Here is a 21,147-nt window from a genome sequence, read left to right as displayed (position 1 = left end):
TCTAAAATGGCTGTCTCGGGGTTCTTTAGTCAGATCTTTTCAGGGAATTGCAGAAAGGAAAATCTTGGTAAAATGCTCTTTGCAAAATAATTTACAGATGGCCTGGTCCAAAGCTCGCTTTAGACTGATAGAGTTTTTTATGATGATGATGATTTCCTAAAATAATCTTAAAGGAAATTAGTGTCTGTGACTGCTATCAGTTGGCACCTATATATGTGATGATGTTAATAATATGGTTTAAAATAATTAGAGTTTAGAGCCTGGACAGCAGTAGAGCTTTTACTGCTGACTTCATTAATTATACTGATTTTTGTATGAGTGAATAATTAAATGTCATTTTGATGATAGTAGTGGTAAGAGATAAAAAGTATATGGAATACAGAGCATACAGCTTCCTCAGAAGACAGAATAAATATTTTTCCACATTATAATCATTACAGTTTATCCTTTTGAAGGGAAGGAGAAGCATTATGGAAGTATATTTTCTTCATAAATGAAGGATGAAAATTTCTAAACTTTACCTAGAGTTGTTCTGCTCTGTATGGTAGAATAAAGAGCTTGTGAAAGAGTGAAGAGTGAAAGACCAAATATTACTCATCGGGGAGCTTCCTGATTAGAATGGCAAGCGCAGCTTTTGATGGTGATGGTTTATGAGTATCCTAATTTTGTGTTTATACTATTATAACATCCTTTCTGATCTTCAGGGTATGGGTTAAAAAGTCATGTCCGAACACACACTGGTGAAAAGCCTTATCGGTGCACAGAAGAAAATTGCACCAAATCATTCAAGACTTCAGGAGACCTGCAGAAACATATCCGAACCCACACAGGTACTATTATTACCCTTTTTTTTTGTTTGTTAATTCACTTAGGTGGATATTTTTTTTCTTTTATCATTCTATGACTTTATACTTATGAAATCAGCCTGTGTATATTCTCTTTCTGAAGCCCAGTGAGCTCAACAGCATTTCAGCATGGTAAGCGTTTACTGCAAATTCAGCATGCTTTTCTTGGAAAAAGTGCTTAAGCATTCACACTGCTATTGCAAATGCACTAACTTTTAGCAATGCATCACTGACATTGTCACCGACTCACTCGGTGCCTTTACAGTTTCATTTGCAGCTGTAACAGAACAAGGAACTTTTCCTCAATAACATGGCTCGCCTTTTAGAAATGGCATCAGTGTTCTTAAGTTTTGGTGCTTTAAGATAACTTGCATGCCAGCTTCACAAAGATTGATAGTTCTGAGCTTGTTGTTGTCCTGATTTCCCTTCTCTTCTTGCAGCAGAAAAATGAACAAAAATATCATACAAAACTGTTACTAAAACTTCCAAATTAATAAAAAATAAAATCTTACCTTTTGTCTAAGAAAAGCCAAAACGCAAATAAATTCTAGACAGCATACACTACACTCCGCAAAACTCTGGGTGCACGCACATGTAAACAAATTTGCACAATGTCTCCTTTGCTCCTGAGATCTCAAAAAAAAAAAAAAAAGAAAAAAACCCTTAAATTTAGGAAGAATAAGCTATCACTTACTAACCTATTCCATTAAGTATATTTACTTGCCTGCTAGAACACCGACAAGTTTTTCCACTGAACTTTCTGAATCTTAGAGAGTAAAAAAGAAAAAAAAAAAAGAAATAGGTATTTCTCAGATTAAAAAGAACGGGGCGGGGGGGGGGGGTAAAAGCAGACAATAAAAATTATAAAAACTCAAGATTACATTGAGATAATTCCGCTTTCCTGGGCTTCCGTATTCAAAGACAGTCTGTTGGGAGTGGTGCTATCTTGATGTTAAATTGGTCATCAGGATGAAGACATAAAAGTATCATCTGTTTTCAGTTCTAGAAGAGAACTGTTTGATGTTATGTGCTATATCAAGTACAGACTATGAACTGAAATATTTCTGTAGTATGGACAATTTGATTAGCTGTAGACTGTTTTCTTTACTTCTTTATGGCCATAGAAGTTGTATGGTAATTTAATAGCTTTAATCTAATTTAGCAGTTGAGACAAAAGACTTGAGCCAGCCCTGTGTAATGATTTACCAATTTGAACAATATTAATAATAAAATCATAGACTCCCAGCAGTCCAGGGACTGGAGTTCAGGGTTGTCTTTTTTTAGATTTATGAGTAGTTGCAGGAAGCCAAAGAATAAGAAGAAAATTGCATCCAGTCCTTTGTGCAGATGGATGAAGTAGTGTATGCTCATACCCTATGCAAGCTGCAACAGTGCACCCGACGGAGGCAAGTCTGGGCCCTACCCACTCTCCCCCATGGCTCTGACACCTTTTCGTTCCTTTATCATGTAGAGCAGGGTTAGCACTTTCTTCATTTTCTGCCTGTTTTAGCCAAAAGTGATTTTTCCCTCTCTTTCAGTGGCAGTCCAGTCTCTCTTTCTGTTGCTTGCCTCGGGTTCCTCCGTGACTTCCCTAAACACACTATTCTGGTATCAGAAAAGCTGGTGTGGATGGTTCTTCATAGCTGCTGTGGGGTAGAGCTTGAAGGCTTCTGCCTTGCTTTGCATTTCTAGTGCTAGAAATCTCAGTCACCTGGAAACAGGTCGCTTTTCTAACAAGTACATTAGAAACTTAAAAGGCTGGCTTCACCAACCGGTCGGATGACATTCTTGCGGGCATTCTTTAAGAGCAATCTGTTTTGGTTTCTAATGCAGGGTCTGTTGTTGGGCGGGGTTGACTCTGCAACCCTGCTCCTTTCAGGCGTGATTTGAGGTCCTGTGCTGAAGCAAGGATTAGGGGAGCCATGGTAACATAACACTGAGGCGCGTACGCTTAATACACACACACTGCCTTGGCAGGAAGCTGAAAAACCGTCCCGAAACAGCTGCCCTAAGGAGTGAATTATATTTTCCTCTGCCAAGGAGCTAACTACTTTGGAGTTTCGTGGTATTAATGTCTCTATCAGGACTTTGGTTTTTATTTCTGACTCTCAGTACTTAATGTTGTATATGTAATGATAATCTGCCCTGTTTTGCTCTTGGATTCTTCTCTTCGGTAAGCAGTACAGTGGGTGGAATGCACTTAGCTCTAGGAACAGGACAGCATGTCAGGTGGCTCACACTTCTCCAAAGTTCACTCCTTTTGCTCTCCCCCTCTGTGTGCTTTGATAGATCTGAAAGGTCAGGGGTATTGGGGTGTTAGACAGGGATTGGCCTTATCTAGTGTTCATGGTGAAATGTTTTGGTGCAATGATGTAAGTTATTGTGCTTAAATTTATATTACACAAATAGACTTATTTTAAAAAGAACCTGTATTTGTGATTGCTTTCGTTTTGTGGTTTGAAACTTGAGTTTCAGGGCTGTCTCTCTTTAAAAAGTTGGTTCTTCTCATGTAAGGTTAAGTGCTTTCTATAATGAGTTTTATTAATCCATTTGTATCTTGGTTATATGCTAAATCATGAAGGTATTTTTTTCATTTTATGAATTACAGTTGACAAATGTACAAATGGTGTGATACACTTGTTTTGGATAATGTATGTATGAATTGTGGGGGGTGTTAAATACATGTTAGAATATGGACAATGTGGAAGCTAATCCAAGGAACTGTGTCTGGTTTATACATCATAAAGTACTAATTTAACTGCTTCATAATTTAGCTTACAGATTGTACGATTTTCCTGAATTGCCAGTTTTTGCTAAACAGTAGAACACTCCACAGTGGCATGTTCATGGTATTTCTGACCGAGGGTCTCAGAGAGAATTAGGTAGCTTTAGATTCCTACATTCAGTCTAAGTGTAACTTACTTTTATAACTTTTGCATGTGTACCTTTTCTTTTCTTTTTCTTCAGGTGAAAGGCCCTTTAAGTGTCCATTTGAAGGATGTGGCAGGTCATTCACAACATCTAATATTAGGAAGGTTCACATCAGGACACATACAGGCGAAAGGCCTTATTACTGTACAGAGCCAGGATGTGGGAGAGCTTTTGCCAGTGCAACTAATTATAAGAATCATGTGAGAATACACACAGGTATATGAGTGATGTTTGTATTTTGAAGTGGAATCTGCTTGGGAGAGGCTGTGTGATTCTCCTTGTGAACACTGCTTTAGTGCATTGTGATTGGGTATAGTCACGTTTATATGATCTGGCTTGGTACTTTCGTTTGGGTCTTGTCTCCCCTCAGCAGAGGATAGTTAAGGAGTTAGGTTTCCTGCCTTGCTGTCAAGGCAAAATAATTTTGGTTTGGATACAAAGTTCTTTAAAATGAATGCAAAACCTTGTCTTCAGTGGACATTGGGGTAAAGCCATAATATGGTTCTGGGGCTTGCCTCTGTTGTGAGCTGTATCTTAAATAACAGTAAAGCACAAGTCTGAGCTTGACTTTGGCTCACCATTGTGAATCACCCTTTCATCCCAGCTGTATTTTCCTTGCTGCTGGAGCGGTGGCCAAAACCTTCTTTTTATAGACTGGAACTGCAAATACGTACCAAACTTGACTGTCAGGGTTAGTCAGCAGAAGTAATCGGCACAAATTTGAAGGTTCTAAAATGTAAAAGCCAGTGATAGCCATATCATCGTGGTAGCTTTATATATTTTTATAGAAGTACTGACAAGTTTCACAGAGGTATGTTTTGTATCGCAGATTATCTTTTTAGTTTATAATGTAACTTGGACATTTGTTTCATTGATTTTTAAATGAAAGGTGTTTTTATATGAAACCATAATTGTTTAAACATATGCTTCCTATAGATTTCTTCAGAGCTTAAAGACTCAAAAGTAAGTGAAATTGTACTAGTGTATCAACATACCTGATCATTGAGGAAAAGTATGGGGCTTCCAGTAATAAAACCAAAATTCTCAATACGATGCCAAACTGACATTGCAGCTTTCAGCCTGTATCAATCTGTCTTCATCAGAAGGATGTTTTAGATGGAATGATAGGAAGAAGAAGGGGCCCAACTTTTACTGGCAGTAGTTTTTAAAAAAAGACAGTGAGAGGCTGCATTTGTAAACTTTGTGAGCTTGAGCTTCACTGTTGCCCTTGAAATTGGTTGGTAATGAAGGTGTGTCGCTACATACAATTTGTTGACAATTTTTTCTGTGTATCCTGGATAAAGTTTTCTTTATCCCTTTTGGTTTTCCATACAGGGGAGAAGCCCTACGTCTGTACAGTTCCTGGTTGTGATAAACGTTTTACAGAGTATTCCAGTTTATACAAACATCATGTTGTACATACTCATTCCAAACCATATAACTGTAATCACTGTGGGAAAACATATAAGCAGATTTCTACACTTGCTATGCACAAGCGGACAGCACACAATGACACAGAGCCCATTGAAGAAGAACAAGAGGCTTTTTTTGAGCCACCTCCAGGTTAGAGTTTCAGTCTTTGAATCTCTTGTTGTAAAAAAAAATGGGGTGGATAATATTTTGCTGCTTTTTTTGTAACCAAGGAAATGAAAGCATAGATAAAAATCTGAAGTACTTAATAAAGTTATTTAACTTCTTTGTAGGACTTTTTAGTGTGGTAGGCAACTTGTAAACAGAAACTGAGAGAGTAATTGACCAGATCATAAACTCATTTATAGCAGTCCTGGGGATAAGAGAGAAATTTGAGTTGCGGTCCCAGCAAACCTGCTATAAACATGAATGTGGGAAGGGACCTGAGAGAATCTAAGATGTTTATGTTTGCAACCTACTGGATTTTTCTTAGGGATTTTTTTAAGAGTATGTATAACACCATGGTTGGTGACAGTCTTTTGTGCAGGAGTAAAGGCGCTGCCTTGAGAAAAGGAAAATCTGTCTTTGCAGCACTCTGATACTGTGCTGGTTTTCCGCAGTTAATAGCAGTTTCTGTAAACTGTCCTGGAGGCAAAGATGAAAATAAGCTCATGTGCTGCAGTACTCCTTAGAATATTTTTTTCATGGTATCATGAGTATTGAATCCTATCACTGTAAAAGATCAGACTGAAGGAAGTACTGTGGTAGGACAAATATCACTTGTCAAATTGTGATTTTTAGATGTGACTGAAGATAGGAAATACACGTGCAAACTGTTGTGGTCAGAAAAGTTGTTTTACTACACGTGTCTGGGAAACTGCACTGAATGCCTCAAGCAGATTTGCTATAGTCTAATTCCTTCTTTTATGGGAATGACAAGATTCATTTGCTGAGGTTAAACATTTATTAAGATAATGAACTTAAATCTTCACACAAAGCCATTGCTGTGTTCTTCTGTATGTTTGTTTAATTAACTCTTTTAAAAAGCTACTAGTTGTGTTTGCATGGAGCCTCTTGTATGGAGAGGTTAACATTTAATGAATTAATTAGAAATGTTTGTCACCATTTTAATATTTGCTTATAAACTAAATGGGGTTTTTTTGTGTGTAGTATTTATGTGTGTTAAAATTCATTGCTAAAAGATTATACCCCGTGTTCCCAGAACAACAGACTTGCAGACTTGCTTTTGCTATCTTTTCTTCTATTTTTCTCATCTTTCCCCTAAATTTTTTCCATTGGAGTGTTTAAAACCTTCAGACCAGGCTGGCACTTAATCCTTGTTATTTGCTTTCCTGGCAGCATTTAGAGTATCTAAACTATCCTCTTGCCTTCTTTGTATCAAATAGGTCAAGGTGAAGATGTTCTCAAAGGCTCCCAGATAACCTATGTGACAGGCGTAGAGGGAGAAGATGTAATTTCTGCACAGGTTGCTACAGTTACTCAGTCAGGATTAGGTCAACAAGTAGCACTAATATCCCAGGATGGAACCCAACATGTAAGTAACCACAGTGTTAATGAGCTGACAAAAATACGTTGAGAATGGAGGCAGGTGTTTGCAGATACTCCATGTGCGTTCTAAAATCAGTTAGGATTCTTGGTAAATACATATGTGGGTTTCTTAAGGAAAGAAGGGTCTTTGGAGCTGGGTCAGGATATGTTTAAGGTTGGGCCTCCTGTGGAATACCTAAATTAAACCACATATTCTGACATCTGAAACTATTAATACATAGCTAGATTTTTTTGGCTATCCTTGTTATCTTTGTCACTCTTAAAGTAGGCATGAGCTATTTTAACTACTGTTATATATACAGTCTAGTTTCTGAGGTTTCTCAGAATTCCCTGATTATTCTGTTGATACCTGATGGTCATCTTCACTGTTGTCTTGTCTGCACACACTTTGGGGGGGTGGGAAATCTTTCTGGTCCAGGTGCCTGCTTTACAAGCTGTTTGGTACTGTGCAGTTCTTACCATTTCTAACATAAACAAGAGGATAAGGAATGTTTTGATACTACCTCCACTTGAAAATTCCTATGGATATATTTTTTAAGGATTCCCATGGATATATTTTTTAAGGATTTCAGATGAAATTTCATTGGGGGGGGGATTTCAACGCAACTCTTTTGTTTAGCTATGGCAATATATCAAAGGCATATAGGGAAAAGTTTATATCTCAGCTGGAAAGGTAGCTGAAATGCTAGTAGCATATGAAAGATATCTTCTAAATTCAAATTGGAAATGAAATATTAAAAGGGGATGTTGTATTGCCAGCCCTGAACATTGCAGCAATACTAAGTAACTGGGATTTTTACCCTCTAAAATGAAGGCCTGCAGAAGCCTTGACATGGAGTTCTCGCATTTATTTAAGTTATCCTTCAGCTTGACTTTAGTTCTGGGATGTTTTATTACCTTGTAAATCAGACATCAAATCACATATCTGATGCCCTAATGCATTTATACTGGAGACATCAGTAATTTATATCATTAATTTTTTATGAATTGTTTATTTGCGGTTTAAATTGTAAGCCCTCATAGGCCTCTCTAGTATTTCCATTAAGGTGAAAGTATGTCAGGTGGTACTACCTTGAGTCGCATTGTCCATTTTGTAAGACACATGCATAGATAATCTATCATGCAGTTATTTGGGATATGATCTGATTAGCATGGAGTTGTAGACTGGGGGCAAGTATGCATCCTTTTTCTTATTGCTGAGAGCAATAATTTTATTTCTGTAAACAGATAAGTGTGTCTGAAAGGTCGTGGAATATTAGATCCCAATCAGTAAGATGAATGCAATGAGGGCTCTTTGTCCAAGACGGGGACTTGGCCAAAGAGTGACAGTGATTCTCAAGGAATGCATGAGCATGCCAGTCAGGAAGTGGAATAATGCCTACTGGATCTTTTGGCCAGTATGTTACTTGTGATCATGGCTTAAAATATTTTTTGCCCACTATTATGAACAAGTTGCCTTTTTGTTCTGGATTGCTACACATTTTGTTTCAAATGAAGAAATTGAACTAGCAGGAATATTCCTGCAGAACCAACTGGCAGGAATTTATTTGATAAATGCTGTTACACTTCAAATTCATATCATCGTTTTTTTTCAAACCTTACTTAACGACTATGTTGTGTTGCCAAAAGCTAAGACTCAGGTATGACTTGAGCAGCAATCAAACCTTCCTTTTTTACTTCAGGAATTATTTTGCGTTTCAGGTCAACATATCCCAGGCAGATATGCAGGCCATTGGCAATACTATCACTATGGTAACACAAGATGGCACCACCATCACAGTCCCTGCCCACGACGCCGTCATCTCTTCTGCGGGAACACATTCCGTAGCGATGGTTACTGCAGAAGGCACCGAAGGACAGCAGGTAAGATATTATCCTGCGTACACATGTAATGTTCTGTTATAAGATGATATAAAATAGGCACCTAAGCCATCACAGTTCTGTCATTCACATAGAATTATGTAAGTAAAGCAGTTTTCAACACCTGGCCATAGCATTCCCCTCATAAGAGTACGATGTGTTCTACTCCAGCGCTATATATCAACATATGGCAGAATGTTTTAAAAACAGTTGGGCACCAAGAAAAAATTCTGAGGTACCAGTCTGGTAATTTATTTAGGTGTGTGTAAAATAAGACCTAGAAATGCTAAGCATTTTCCCCAAAGTCACATAGTAAATGAGTGGCAGAACTAAGAATAGAATCCAGTATGAACTGTAACTTTATCACTTAATATTATGGGACTGTAATTTATTTGGCAGATAGGAAACGTTTGTGTAAGTATATATTTGCAGGTTTGTTTCTAATATACAAATACAATAACTAACTTTTTTAGTAGAAATATAGTGATATAATTTTAAATCTTTAAGTTAGAATGCATTCCACTGTTCTAAAAATGTGCCACATGAAAATGAAGATACTTATTAATCACCATGCTCTGTATGTATAAATAATCACAGGCTTACAGGCACATTTTTTGAACTTCTGTGCAGTTCTGAGGATATTTATACTTTGAGAGCTAATAGATAACTTTGAGAACACAGTGATGGCAACCTTTCTTAAAAAATGTATCTTTTGCACAATAAAATTATGCTCATGAATAATCAATCACAGCTTTGAATTTAACTTTAACTTTGAAGATAACCATTGTATGAGCTCAGTAACGGTAACAGATCTGTCTTCCAGTTCATTCTCTTCCTTTGGTCTTGAAGGTTGCTATTGTGGCTCAAGACTTAGCAGCATTTCATAGTGCCTCATCAGAAATGGGACATCAGCAACATGGGCACCACTTAGTGACTACAGAAACTAGACCTGTTACATTGTTGGCTACATCTAATGGAACACAAATTGCAGTACAGGTAAGATGGTGATAAATGTTTTTTGGAGTGTTTCTTCCTTCTAGAGCTAGAAGCTCCTAGTCGTGTAACAAAATGATTCAAATAAGCTTGGCTCCCCTGAAAAAATAATCCATAACCATATGATCTCATATTTTAAATAATATATAGGGTTAGGAAGAGGAATAATAAGCACCTGATTTTCCAAATCTACTTGTAGAACTTCCACAAAAGGGGGAGGTTAGGGGAGGGGCAAACTTCAGGTCAGCTGAATCGTTCATGGAGTCACAGGTTTTCAGTGGAAAAGCGCTTTCATTCATCCTTCAGCATTACATATAGAGCTGATACATATAAAGCTAAACTCTCAAGGGTAAATTGCTATGAACTTATACAGATAAAATTACTGAATTTATGTTATTTGAACCTTGAAATGCTAATAGCAAGAAAGTGTAAGCAGTTATATAGAAAGATTAATAATCAGAAATCTGTGGAAATAATAACCTTCTGTTTATGTGTCAAACCAGCACAGTACAAGCAGCAGTCTCTGTAAATAGTTCCTCACGCTGTCCAAACACTGTCATGAAAGAGTAATTTCTAGGTATGAAAGAGTCTAATTTAAATGGGGCTAATTTAAAAGAAGGTGGAAACCAAGCACAAATTAAGCTTTTATCTAGAAAGTAACCAAAACCAAAGCCTAGACAAGTATTTTCATGCATAGTTTATTCAGAGGGAAGCTTGGCTTGACTGGAAGGTTGAACAAAACTTCTAGCGCAAGCGATGGCCAGTAGGCTACCTTACTCAAACATTAAATTAACTATGTGTGTATTTTATTTTTGTTACATATGATATGACAGTAGGTTAACAGAAGCTTTTGGAAATTTTAAATCTGGAAGATTTAGTATTTTAAAAATTCATCTCTTTAAATGGCATTGCAGTCAAGGCTCAAATAAATGACGAAGGATCTTAGGGAAATTGCCACTCCCATGAGAGAAGCCAATTTTAAACTCAAAATAAAATAAAAGGAGTTGTATTAGTTTAAATTTTGGGTTGTATAGTAGTATCAGTCCTGCAAAGTGCCTAATACTTTTGGTCCACCTCATAGTCCTCTTGAGTCTGTGCTTAACTATGTGCATAAATAGGAAGCCCAGTGGGAATGTAATGAAGCTACTTTTGTATTCAAATTTACTGTGGAATTGGGACTCACACTTTGTGGGTTTGATCCTATCATTGTCTGGGTATCACCACAGACACACATTTTGTTCTAGAGAACATGGAAAATCATAGGAACCATACATCCTGAAACAGTATACAACTAGGAGGCGGATAATTTTCATGGATGTGATATATGCTATGAATTTCAAAGGGAGTTGAGTATATGCAACTGTCTTGAGTATGGTTTGCATGATGGGCTTTAGCTCTGACAAATACTAATATAAAAGAACATCAGTTTTGGCTACGCAGAGAGGAGACGCTCAAAAGAGTTTCTAAACAAATCAGTATTAAGCAGTGTAAGTTAATATGTGTTCTTGGAAGGTTCTTGGCAATAGCTTCAAACAGAAAAAGAAATGCAGAAAATGCACTCACAAATTTCATTTCCAGGGGGTAAAATATACTTTGCATGTGGTAGTAACAGCAGCTTAAGTCTGGTTCCTTCAAACTGTTCATATTTGCTGAAACTAATATGAGATCAAAACCTTTGAGCATTTGAGTCTCAGGATTAATGCTGCAGTCTAAGTGTATGTATGCATGTACTCTCTTAAGAGCTCAGATTGAAAGCAATTGTGTTAATATGTTCAAGCAGAAATGAGAGATTGTTATTTTCCCCTTTGTTAAATGGAAAATAGCAAGTCAGATGCTGATTGAAGAGCAATGAAAGTCGAGAAGCTCTTAATTCTGAACTCCTGTCTTTTGAGCTAAGTTGACAGTAATCAAAACTGCACGTAAGACAAAGCATAGCAGAAGGCAGTTGTTTGCACGAGAGGAAGAAAAAAAAGTAACCTGCACCTTTAGCAGTGTGTCCTTTGAATGAAAAGAAAACATAGGCACTCTCTGCACATGCCCCTCTTTTGTTCCCAGCAGTGAAGCTTTTGGTGAAGTATCTTTATATTAATTAAACTGAAAATGTACAATACACATAGAAGAGAGAGAATTCAAAATTAAAATATTATTGATGGTTTCTCTTTTGTACTTTGATACTAATACATGAACCCATTTAGTTTCTAAATACTGATAAAGCCAGCAGCCTGGTAACCAGATTGAAGTCCTAAGGAGGTGGTAACAGAGCTCTTCTTGATTTGAGTGGCTCCAGAATGTGATATCCAGTGACTGTAAAAACAAGTTACAAGCGATATTTAGAGCTGTCCCATTAGGTCTATCCATCTGTCAAATAATCTCATACATCTTTCTCCTGAGCCAATAGGTAATGGCCAGCTTTACGTTTTTGTTAGGTTGAGGTTGTCTTCAGTGTTCCCATCACTGGATGTACATGCACGCACGGTGTACACATAAAACTCCATGGATTCTTTCCCAAAATAGTGTCCAGTTGTCTTTATTCAGGGTTGGTTGATGTTGCTTCTGACAGTGCCAGATACATTGATGGCCTTGTAGTTGCAACTACAAGGTAATTTCCTTTCTAAACTACTGTAGAATCAAACAGTGTCATCATGACTGCTTTTTTTATACAGTCAGGATTCTGCAAAAAGTATACACTTTTTACATCTATTAACGTCATATAGTGTTCCAAAGAGCTGACTTTCTGCAAGAGAGTTAAGAAAAATGAAGATGTTTGTTTGATTTACCAGTGTTAAAATGTAATTCAACAGCCACCATGACTTTTGAAAGCCTTATCTTAGCTTTGTTATATATGCCAAGTTGAAATATAATCTACTTTGTGTGTCATGAAATGTGTTTACCATGCAGCAGTTCTTTGAAGCAAATTTATTTGGTAGATACATAGAAGCTCAGCTTAATCTGCTATGGGAAGCTATCTTAATTGTCATGCTGATTAGATAGCTGCTAGTATGTATTACCCAGAAGAGGTGTGACAATACTGATCACAGTTATTTGTGCTAAAGTATTGATCCATATCTACATCTTTGGTTTCATCTTTAATTTTTTTTTTAAACATTTATATGCATATGTAACATTTTGGATTTATTTACGTGTAAATGCATTTGTTTCAGCTTGGAGAACAACAGTCTCTGGAAGAAGCCATTAGAATAGCCTCCAGAATACAACAGGGTGAAACACCAGGGATTGATGATTAACTTCTAAAACTGCTACCAGAACAATAGAGTGAAAGGTATTTTATTTTCAATCAACAAAGGTCCATGCCAGCAGCAGCCCATAAAAACTTTGAAGTTCCCCGCTCATTGATACTGTGTACACATTTTATGCAAGAGCGAAGAACGTTTTGTAAGTTTTGTGTACATAACCCTTGGAATGGACTGACATCATCTACTTCCAACCGTTGTATATTCAGGAATATGGAATTAGGATTATATAGTAAATTTCCTTGTTACCCTTTTGTCAGATTCAGACTGGTCTACAAGCAAGTGAAAAATTAAATAGAAGTACTGGAATTAATTTTTAATGTCATGTACAAATAATGAAGGCATTACTGAAGATTTCAAATGTTTAAAATACTGTTAAAAATCATCATTTCAGGAACCCTTACAAGTAATAAAGACAACAAAGCCTTTTAAATTGCATTCCATAAATGGAAAAGTCTTGGATTTTGAGCCTACTGTAAATCTTCGTATTTTGATTTGTTTCATACAGATTTGAATACTCTTTAGATTATCCACCCCATCTGATTCATTGTAAATACAGACTGTTAATGCTGGAAGTGCTAATTATATTATCTTTAAATTGGATTATGTACAAAGGAGAAACTTTGGTTGTTCAATATTAAAGGAAGTAAATCTAATGATTTTGTTTCTTTACATATTTTACTTAAGATGTTACTCTCAAATTATTATGCAATAAAATATAGCAAGATTGTATTGTCTAGATAGGATGATATTGTCGTGTGACATACTGTTTTACTTTTTAATGAGACTGAAGTTCAAGTTATTTATTTACGGCCTTGTATAAATTTTTCCAAAGTTTATTTATCATAAACATAAATTTTTGACATACTAATTTTGATCATAATCCACTGTAGTGTATTAAGTAATTAGTGTTAACAGTTATTTTAAACATTCTAAAACACTACAGGAATGATTAAAATAGTAATTAGTCAACTGATTTTGACTAAAAAGTAAACTACCTGTTTTCAAGAGGAATATTTTCAAATGGTGCATTTGCGGCATAAGTACAAATACTAATAGTCTATTTTCAACAGTTCTGAGTGCTTGCTGCTACCATTCAGTACCTAGGATATGCTGATAATCAGTGCTTTTGAAAATCAGGACACAAGTTACTAGAAAAAAAGGGATTAATTAATGATGATGTAAGTACAATGCTCCTCTCCACCTATCCTTCTGTAAAGGAAAAAAATCCATTGTAGATATGTCTAACACATACAGTAAAACGTAACTTTATTTTTTTTAATATGAAAAAGTGTCTTTACTCTTGTCTTGTTAGGAAGCTTGTTAAGCAAGTTAAAATGTTTTGGCTTCATGTAAGATTCAATGCTTATTTTAGATGAGTGTCAAGAGCACTTCTGAAACAGAAGCCTCACCTTTTACCTTCTCAAGGGAAGGATTAAACATCTTCTGGATGAAGTGTTAATCAAGTATTCATTTTATAAGTATTGTGAGGTACACATTTTACATAAAAAATAAAGTCAATAACTACGTACCTTGAGGTATTTGACCTCAAAAAGGCCAAGTTTGAATAGAATTAAGCTAATTTATTGTGAATTACTGTATCAGTGTGGGTTGCAGCCTTTTATGTTTTTTACACAGATGGCCAACTGAAAAGTGCAGGGAAAGAATACAGTACTGTGGGATAGATGTGGACAAAGCAAAGACTATTCTCTGGATTCATTACAAAGTAAAACTTGGAAACATTGAGGTTGTCTGTAACTTTTGTATAGGATTGAGGCTGCTTGCTCACTTAGGTGCCAGTTTTCCTGAAGTGTTGTAATTCTTGATATCCCATGGAGATAAATGTACTATGCAAGGAGGATTAATTGCCTGTCAACTAGATCAGTTTCTTAGGACTTACCACCTTTTAGAAATTAAAGATGTATCATTTGACATGAACGTTCAAGGTTTTCTTTCTTAAATTTCATTGCTAATAGTTTCTGGAAACGGTGGCTGGAACAGTGGCTTTGACTTAGCAAAGAAATAACTTCAGTTCTTCTCTCGTTTCCCAGGACATTTTCTGACCACTGTACAAATGTGAGTATTCGCTCCTCTTTCATACTAGTTGGTTTGCTGCAAGACATTCAGAACTAGCTCAGCCAGGAAAAGCTGCAGTATTTTTAAAATTATTTCTCTTACTGGTATCTTACCAGTTACTCTTGCAAAACTCCCAAGTCAAAGGTTCTGCTTCCATGTTGTGCTAACAACCCCTATAAAGGAAAACATACTTACTGAATAAATAAGCCAGACTGACTTAGGCTGCTTAGTGTTTAAAGAGAACCTGAGGTGATTATATGTGTCTTAACTGTGAGGCCTGTACTCATAATAGACTTGTTGTCAGAGTGGAGAGACTTGTATGATTTTCTGCCCTGCTTCCATTCAGACCGGAGTGGAAGGAGCTGTTTGGTAAGCTGATGCTGCGTGTTGGTGTCGGAAGGACCTGTAGTGGAGATTAGACAGGATGAAATTGGGTTAGATAGGAATATTGGTGAAAAGGATTTCAGGAGGAGGAAACAATATGACAAAAAGGATTGGGAGTTTGGCAGTAGAAATCTCTATCCTTTCCCCATAGATTTTACTCCTCTTTTTGAAAGTTCTGCCTCAAAGGAAATGCTTTGGCACACTAGATGGAAATAATTTGTAAAAGAGGAATCCTAGAAAGTAAAGCAACTCAGTATATCGCTTCCTCTTATAAATTGGCTTCCACATTTCCAGCATTCCCAGTTGCTTTCTTCTTTCAGATCTGAATTCCCGGCCTACACCAACTCCTCCGTTAAAGGAATAAAACCAAAACCTCTCTAGACTTTGCAGTCAACTTTTCCCTTTTAAATGTTTCTACAGTTTTTTGCCACTGTGGGCTTTGCTTTGCTTTACTGTAGTTCAGCGCCTCTCCTGATAGTAAAAAGAGAGAGGCAATTATTTTCGGTGCTCCAGGCTGATGACCTATTGTGCCAGACACACTAACATAACAATAGGACAGTTTTTACCCTAAAGAGCTAATGCCAAAGCACACATGAATAGGCTGACGCTGGAAGAGTGTGTTTTTATAAGAGTAAATCCTGAAGCCTGACAACAAAGTTGTAAACAGCCATAATCCCTGATGGTATAATTAATCTCAGCAACCAATCACCTGACCGATACCAGAGATATTCAGGCACAGCGTGGGAGAAAAGGCATGTGGTGTCTGCTTAGCACACAAGAGACGGACAGAACTGATAGTCCAGATAAACAAAATGTCCGAGCTTGGAAGGCAGTTCTTTGTAAACTTTACTCTAGTTCCTAACCCTCATAATTCCTCAAATACTGCCGGGAGTAATTTGTTTGACTGGATGCTCTGGTTTCTCTGATGATCATGCTGTACTAGAATACGGAAAAATCACTCTGCATGCTGTGTACTTCTCAGAGTGCAGAGTCAGGGAGCCTTCCCCAAGGACAGGAAGCTATTTAATCGGTATGTAGCCACCAGGAAAAGATGGTATGGAGTAAGGATGTGATCAAGAGTGTTTCTGAATCTGGCAACTTCAGTACTACAGCTGTTGAGGTTAGTCAGATTGCACACCTTAGGTTGACGATAGGTTCTACTTACCAAGATGGAGAAGTGCCCTATAACAAACCTATTCCAGTCACTCTTAGTTTGTCATCGAATGAAAACAGTTAACTGTTCTGTAAAATCTTCTGTGTAATTTTCAAATATAGCACAGATGAAATTTCACTCATAGTTCGGTGGGAAGCAAACTGATTTTCTTAAGCAGTAAGGCATTAAGAGACTGGAAATGAAGGGTAACTTGTGTCCAGTTCAGTTATTACTTTACAGTTGTTTGGAACTTGAAAAGTATATTTATTTATTCAGCCCGCATAATTTTTGTCTTGAAAAAGACATTAACAGATGCCTTGTCTTTGCAGATGCATAAATTCAAACTCCAGCTGTTTGTTGATAGTAAGGTACTCCTATTTTTTTGCAAAGCAGTATATATTTAAATAGCAGATGCCCCAAAAGTATTTTTTTGCTCTATTGATTAAAAACCTTCCAAAGCTTGGACCCCTATGATAAGAGACCAAAAAATCAAGAGCCACTTTCAGTTCTTGTGTCGTAAATAGTAAACTACGCTCCAAATAAGGCATAGAAACAAGCATTTTTCCTTGTTGTGTTATATGTATTTTAAAGTGTAGCTTAGGTGTTGCCAGCACTTTGATATTCCTTTGATGCTGTTTCTCATTCTGCTAGTAAAGTTCACTTGGCCAAAGGAAAATTTAACAATCTAATTAGACCATCACCACTAGCAGTAAGTGGCTGACACCTAACCCTAGCAGCAATGTGATACCAGACTTTTTCAACTGAGGGTTATATTCAAAGCAGACTTTAATTATCCCAATAAACATACAAGCTTATATCAACAAGCAAGCATTTTGTCCTACACAGTCTGTGTATTTATCTCTAATGGAAATGTGACCCCCTTAAATCCCATCCATCTCAGGTTCTGGAGCAGTAAGAGATTTTATTTGGATCATTTTTGTTCTGTTTAGATTATTTGAAGCATTTTACTCAAAGGAATGGCAAAACATTTACACTTTCAGGGCACAAGTGGTTGTGCGGAATTTTTTTGATAACAAAAAAGTGTCTTACGTTACTGTCAAAACCCCAGTATTTTACCCTTTCCTTTGTTTAAATCCCTCACCAGCCTTTAGGTTGACTGGCTGCTGTATTTTACTTATTTTCTGGGGAGTTTTAGACTCTCCATCATGTTGCTGCTTGATTCTGTAGTATTTGGCTGCAAGGCTTCTGAGCAGGTAGCTTAGTGAGGCAAGACAAGGAAAAGAGGCTGACTTCCTAACATCTGGCAGGTCTGCTGGCATAACAGAAGCTACCATGTGGCTGTAGAAAGCTCTGGAGAAACAACAATGTTCCAAAGCTACATCTCCAGTGGGCTTTTTGCTTTGGTGTAGAACTAATTCAGATTTGAATATAGGTTGTAATGACTGAAAAATTAGAAAGTACAAGAATGGTTTGTGGGACAGACAGGATTAGCTGCTTTTTGTTTTTAAACAGATATATTCAAGACAATAAGAGACAGATTTTTGAATGTATGTAGGTTCCTGAGGATGGTGTTAGTGGGAAGAAGGTGGCTGAGCTTCTTGAAACTCTTAGTAGGCTTTTATCTTGTTATCTGCATCTCTAAAAAATGTTTGCAAAATGTCTTACCTTAAATGATATGCGTAAGAGATTATTAAAATGAATAGTAGTAAATTTGAAAAAAGGCTGAGTACCTCTTCTATGGTTTTGCATGTTCCCTGAAGGAGAAAAAGGAAGAAGGTTAGTGATACTGGTAAATTAGTAGTGACTGTTTAGTTTCTGTGCATTAGGCATTTTGAGGTTTTCAATTGCAGATACAGAATCTTGACTTCTGTTCTATTCTGATCATTTTAACTTCACTTCAGCACAGGAATGGGGCGTTCTAATTGCACCTGTTTTCAGTCATGGCAATCATTCTGTCTCTTTAACTTTTAGGATGTTTTGGAGGAAGTTTCTGATCTGAATACAACTCTTGGGAACAGATTCTTTTGCCATTTGCTTTGTAAACAGAGATTTCAAGTGTTAAGAGGCAGACATACAGGCAAAAAGGGAGTCACTAAAAACTGTTAGGAGTATGTGCTCTCGTAGTCACAGAGAAATAGTGAATTGTACATGACTGCTTAGCAAAACCTTTTTTAATGTGCCTTGTACATTATAACTTCTGAGTATCTTCAGATCTTCCCTTAAATTCCTGGATTTTGGGCCCAGAAGCTGCTCTTCAGTTCGGGAGGCATCCTACGTGCTGTCAAATTCCCCATTCCATTCTCCACCTTGTTCTCTTGCTCTTATTATTTATACTTCCTGGGTGAATACATCCTTGAGAAATGCTCTATCTGCATGCAGACTATAGGCTAAAAAGAGTAAAAGGACTGGCAGCATCAACTACAGGCATGTCTTTGGACACAGAACTCCACCTTTGATGGAGAACCCATTCAACTCTGGACCTTATAATGAAGAGAAAGAGGTTGTCAGCTAACAGCAGCTGTTAGCAGCATGACCCCAGATAAAATAATCTTTAAACTGTTCACCTTTAAGCTGTCAGTGGCCCAGAGACAACATCTCCCAGTTGGCACACTACCACTGAGACCAGTTAGCTCTGTATATGCCAAGTCTTGCATGAACACTGGAACACCGTCACTGGCACCGGTGACAAGCACGCTGGTCCCTAGGTACCTACTGGAACTGAAGAGAAGAGCCAGGAACAGCACAGATCTGTCCCTACTCTCGGTTCTCCAGCAACAGCCTTGGCACAGGTGCCTGTGGTGTTTCTGTTTTTCATATAAGCAACTTGACCTTCCTCCTCTTCTGCTTTTTTACTCCATTTACCCTTCTCATAATAAGATGAACTCATCATAGTTTCATGACTATGCTGGCTGATGTAGAATGGGTTTCATCTAGTTTTTGGCCGAACTCTTCCAATTTGATCAAAGTGGTTTTGAGGGACTGCAGACGAACTTGTAAGTGCAGGAAATCCTGACAAGATGGCAGCGTACCCACTTCTATGGCAGTTTCCTCTGACAGCTAGACAAATTGGCTGTTGTTCCATTTCTTTCCCATTCATCATTATTTGGGTTTATCCCCTGCTACCCACAAAAGATGGAACAACAGTTTCCCTTGAGCTTGAAAACTACTAGTTAAAAGCAGCTGTTTGTTGAGTGAGTGTCTGCTGCCCCAGATAAGTATTTCTGGTAGCAAAAGCTTCAGTGCACTATACTGATATACTTAATTTTTAATTTAAACTAAAGAAAACCAGAAGCCAATTTTGCAAATATATCGTGAAAACCCTTAAACCACTCAAATTTGTAGGAATATCAGTCAGGCACTGCCTGGACATCAGGTTATGTGCTGTTACATCTATTTGGAGGATCAGGGCTTTAGTTTGCAAGATCTACAGAGGCTCAAAAGTGCAAATTAATCAGCTTCAGAGAATTTGGGATTAGTTTGGCTCGGAGAGTATGGTGCAGCGGAAGCCTGCAGAGCTCTTCCCCGCTCACCTCTCTTCCTCCTGTGATGATGTCCATTGCTAATGTGCTCTCTGTCTAAGGGAATTGGCTCTGCAGTGCTTTTTAGTTAGGCTGTTTATAGGCCTCCCAATGCTAGTTATAGCAGTTGTCATGGTGGACAGGATAGCAGAGTTGCCACACTCAGTCTGGGGGAAAATCGTCTTCTCTTCAAGACAACTGTTTATGGTCCTGTCAAACTACAGCAAAAGAACAATTGATGCAAATTTGGAACAGCACATATGTAGAGCCTATGAATGCGGCCCTTACATAGCAACTATGCATTTTGTTATAGTTACATATTTATTCAGTACTTCCCTTTCTTATCTGCTCTCAGTTTGGAAATAAACTGTCTTTTAAAACAATTGTGTTACTGCTATTTCTTTCTTTCTCTATTCCTTTTTTCCTTTCCTCTTGTTCTGTCTTCTCTTTGGAAATACTTCCTTCTCGGTACAAACTCTGAATTGTTCCATTTGATTTTGTCCCACTTAAACTGTCCCAGTGATTAGCAATTCATTAGTTAGTCTATACAATAGGGCTTCTGAATTTTAGTTTGCCACTTACCCTCACTAAATGCCTGTGTCTGTAGACTCCAGAAAGCAACACAGCACCAGTTATATTTAGGTTGAGTTTGGGAAGGAAACTGCAGCTTTGACATTTCAGAGGGAGGAATTTATTGAAAGCTTAAATTCTTTAATCTTTTTTAAAGAAAAGGAAACTTCATATATGACTGAAGGAAGCCACAGCTAGTGGCTGGGATGTTTTGAGTCACTTATTAGGAAGTGCTTTGCATCTCCCTCTGTGGGCTATTAATTGAGAAAGAGATGGAGGTTGTATTTTTTTAATAGCCTTCTCTTACATCATCTGTTCTAAAACTCAAATGCTTCAGTTAGTATTTGCTATACAGTGCATTTCAGTTTTAAAAATTAGTATTTTTAATGGGACATTATTGTTATTCTAAATTATTGCACACCAAGCATGTTTACAGCACTTGGCTTGATGTAGCCATATCTCTGTAAATGCCACCCAATCCTATTTTCATAGGTTATGTTGGCTACTTTCAGTTTTCTGAAACTAGTTTTCAGGAGGTTTCCATAATCTCAAAACTTGTGTTCTTGTGGCTCACCACTGCTTGTCCTGTCTTAAGCTTTCAGGCCATTGAAAGTGTGAGAAATACG

At 37.3% G+C, this 21,147-nt stretch overlaps 1 protein-coding gene and 1 long non-coding RNA gene across 6 annotated transcripts in view; one reads left to right on the top strand and one right to left on the bottom strand.

The window, feature by feature from the left end:
* The window catches only part of ZNF143 (zinc finger protein 143), a 42,214-nt gene extending 28,699 nt beyond the window's left edge, over window positions 1-13,515 (top strand). For all 5 annotated transcript variants that reach the window (XM_075502167.1, XM_075502164.1, XM_075502168.1 and 2 more), the window contains 7 exons: window positions 705-830; window positions 3,813-3,992; window positions 5,112-5,339; window positions 6,593-6,741; window positions 8,457-8,618; window positions 9,465-9,611; window positions 12,770-13,515. In XM_075502167.1, the coding sequence (XP_075358282.1) occupies window positions 705-830; window positions 3,813-3,992; window positions 5,112-5,339; window positions 6,593-6,741; window positions 8,457-8,618; window positions 9,465-9,611; window positions 12,770-12,853 (1,076 nt within the window). In that variant the 3' untranslated portion in view covers window positions 12,854-13,515. The remainder of the gene's footprint in view (window positions 1-704; window positions 831-3,812; window positions 3,993-5,111; window positions 5,340-6,592; window positions 6,742-8,456; window positions 8,619-9,464; window positions 9,612-12,769) is intronic.
* LOC142410155 (uncharacterized) lies at window positions 13,380-20,227 on the bottom strand. Its single transcript, XR_012775856.1, has 3 exons — window positions 19,964-20,227; window positions 18,164-18,187; window positions 13,380-15,338 (listed from the first exon to the last, which is right to left on the bottom strand). It is a non-coding gene; the product is annotated as an uncharacterized LOC142410155 (long non-coding RNA).
* Between the last annotated feature and the right edge of the window lie 920 nt (window positions 20,228-21,147).

The sequence above is a fragment of the Mycteria americana genome, chromosome 5 (assembly GCF_035582795.1).
Source record: "Mycteria americana isolate JAX WOST 10 ecotype Jacksonville Zoo and Gardens chromosome 5, USCA_MyAme_1.0, whole genome shotgun sequence".
In the NCBI taxonomy this organism is placed as follows: domain Eukaryota; kingdom Metazoa; phylum Chordata; class Aves; order Ciconiiformes; family Ciconiidae; genus Mycteria; species Mycteria americana.
Note: the sequence above shows the minus strand (reverse complement) of the source record. Positions and strands in the feature narration are given on the sequence as shown.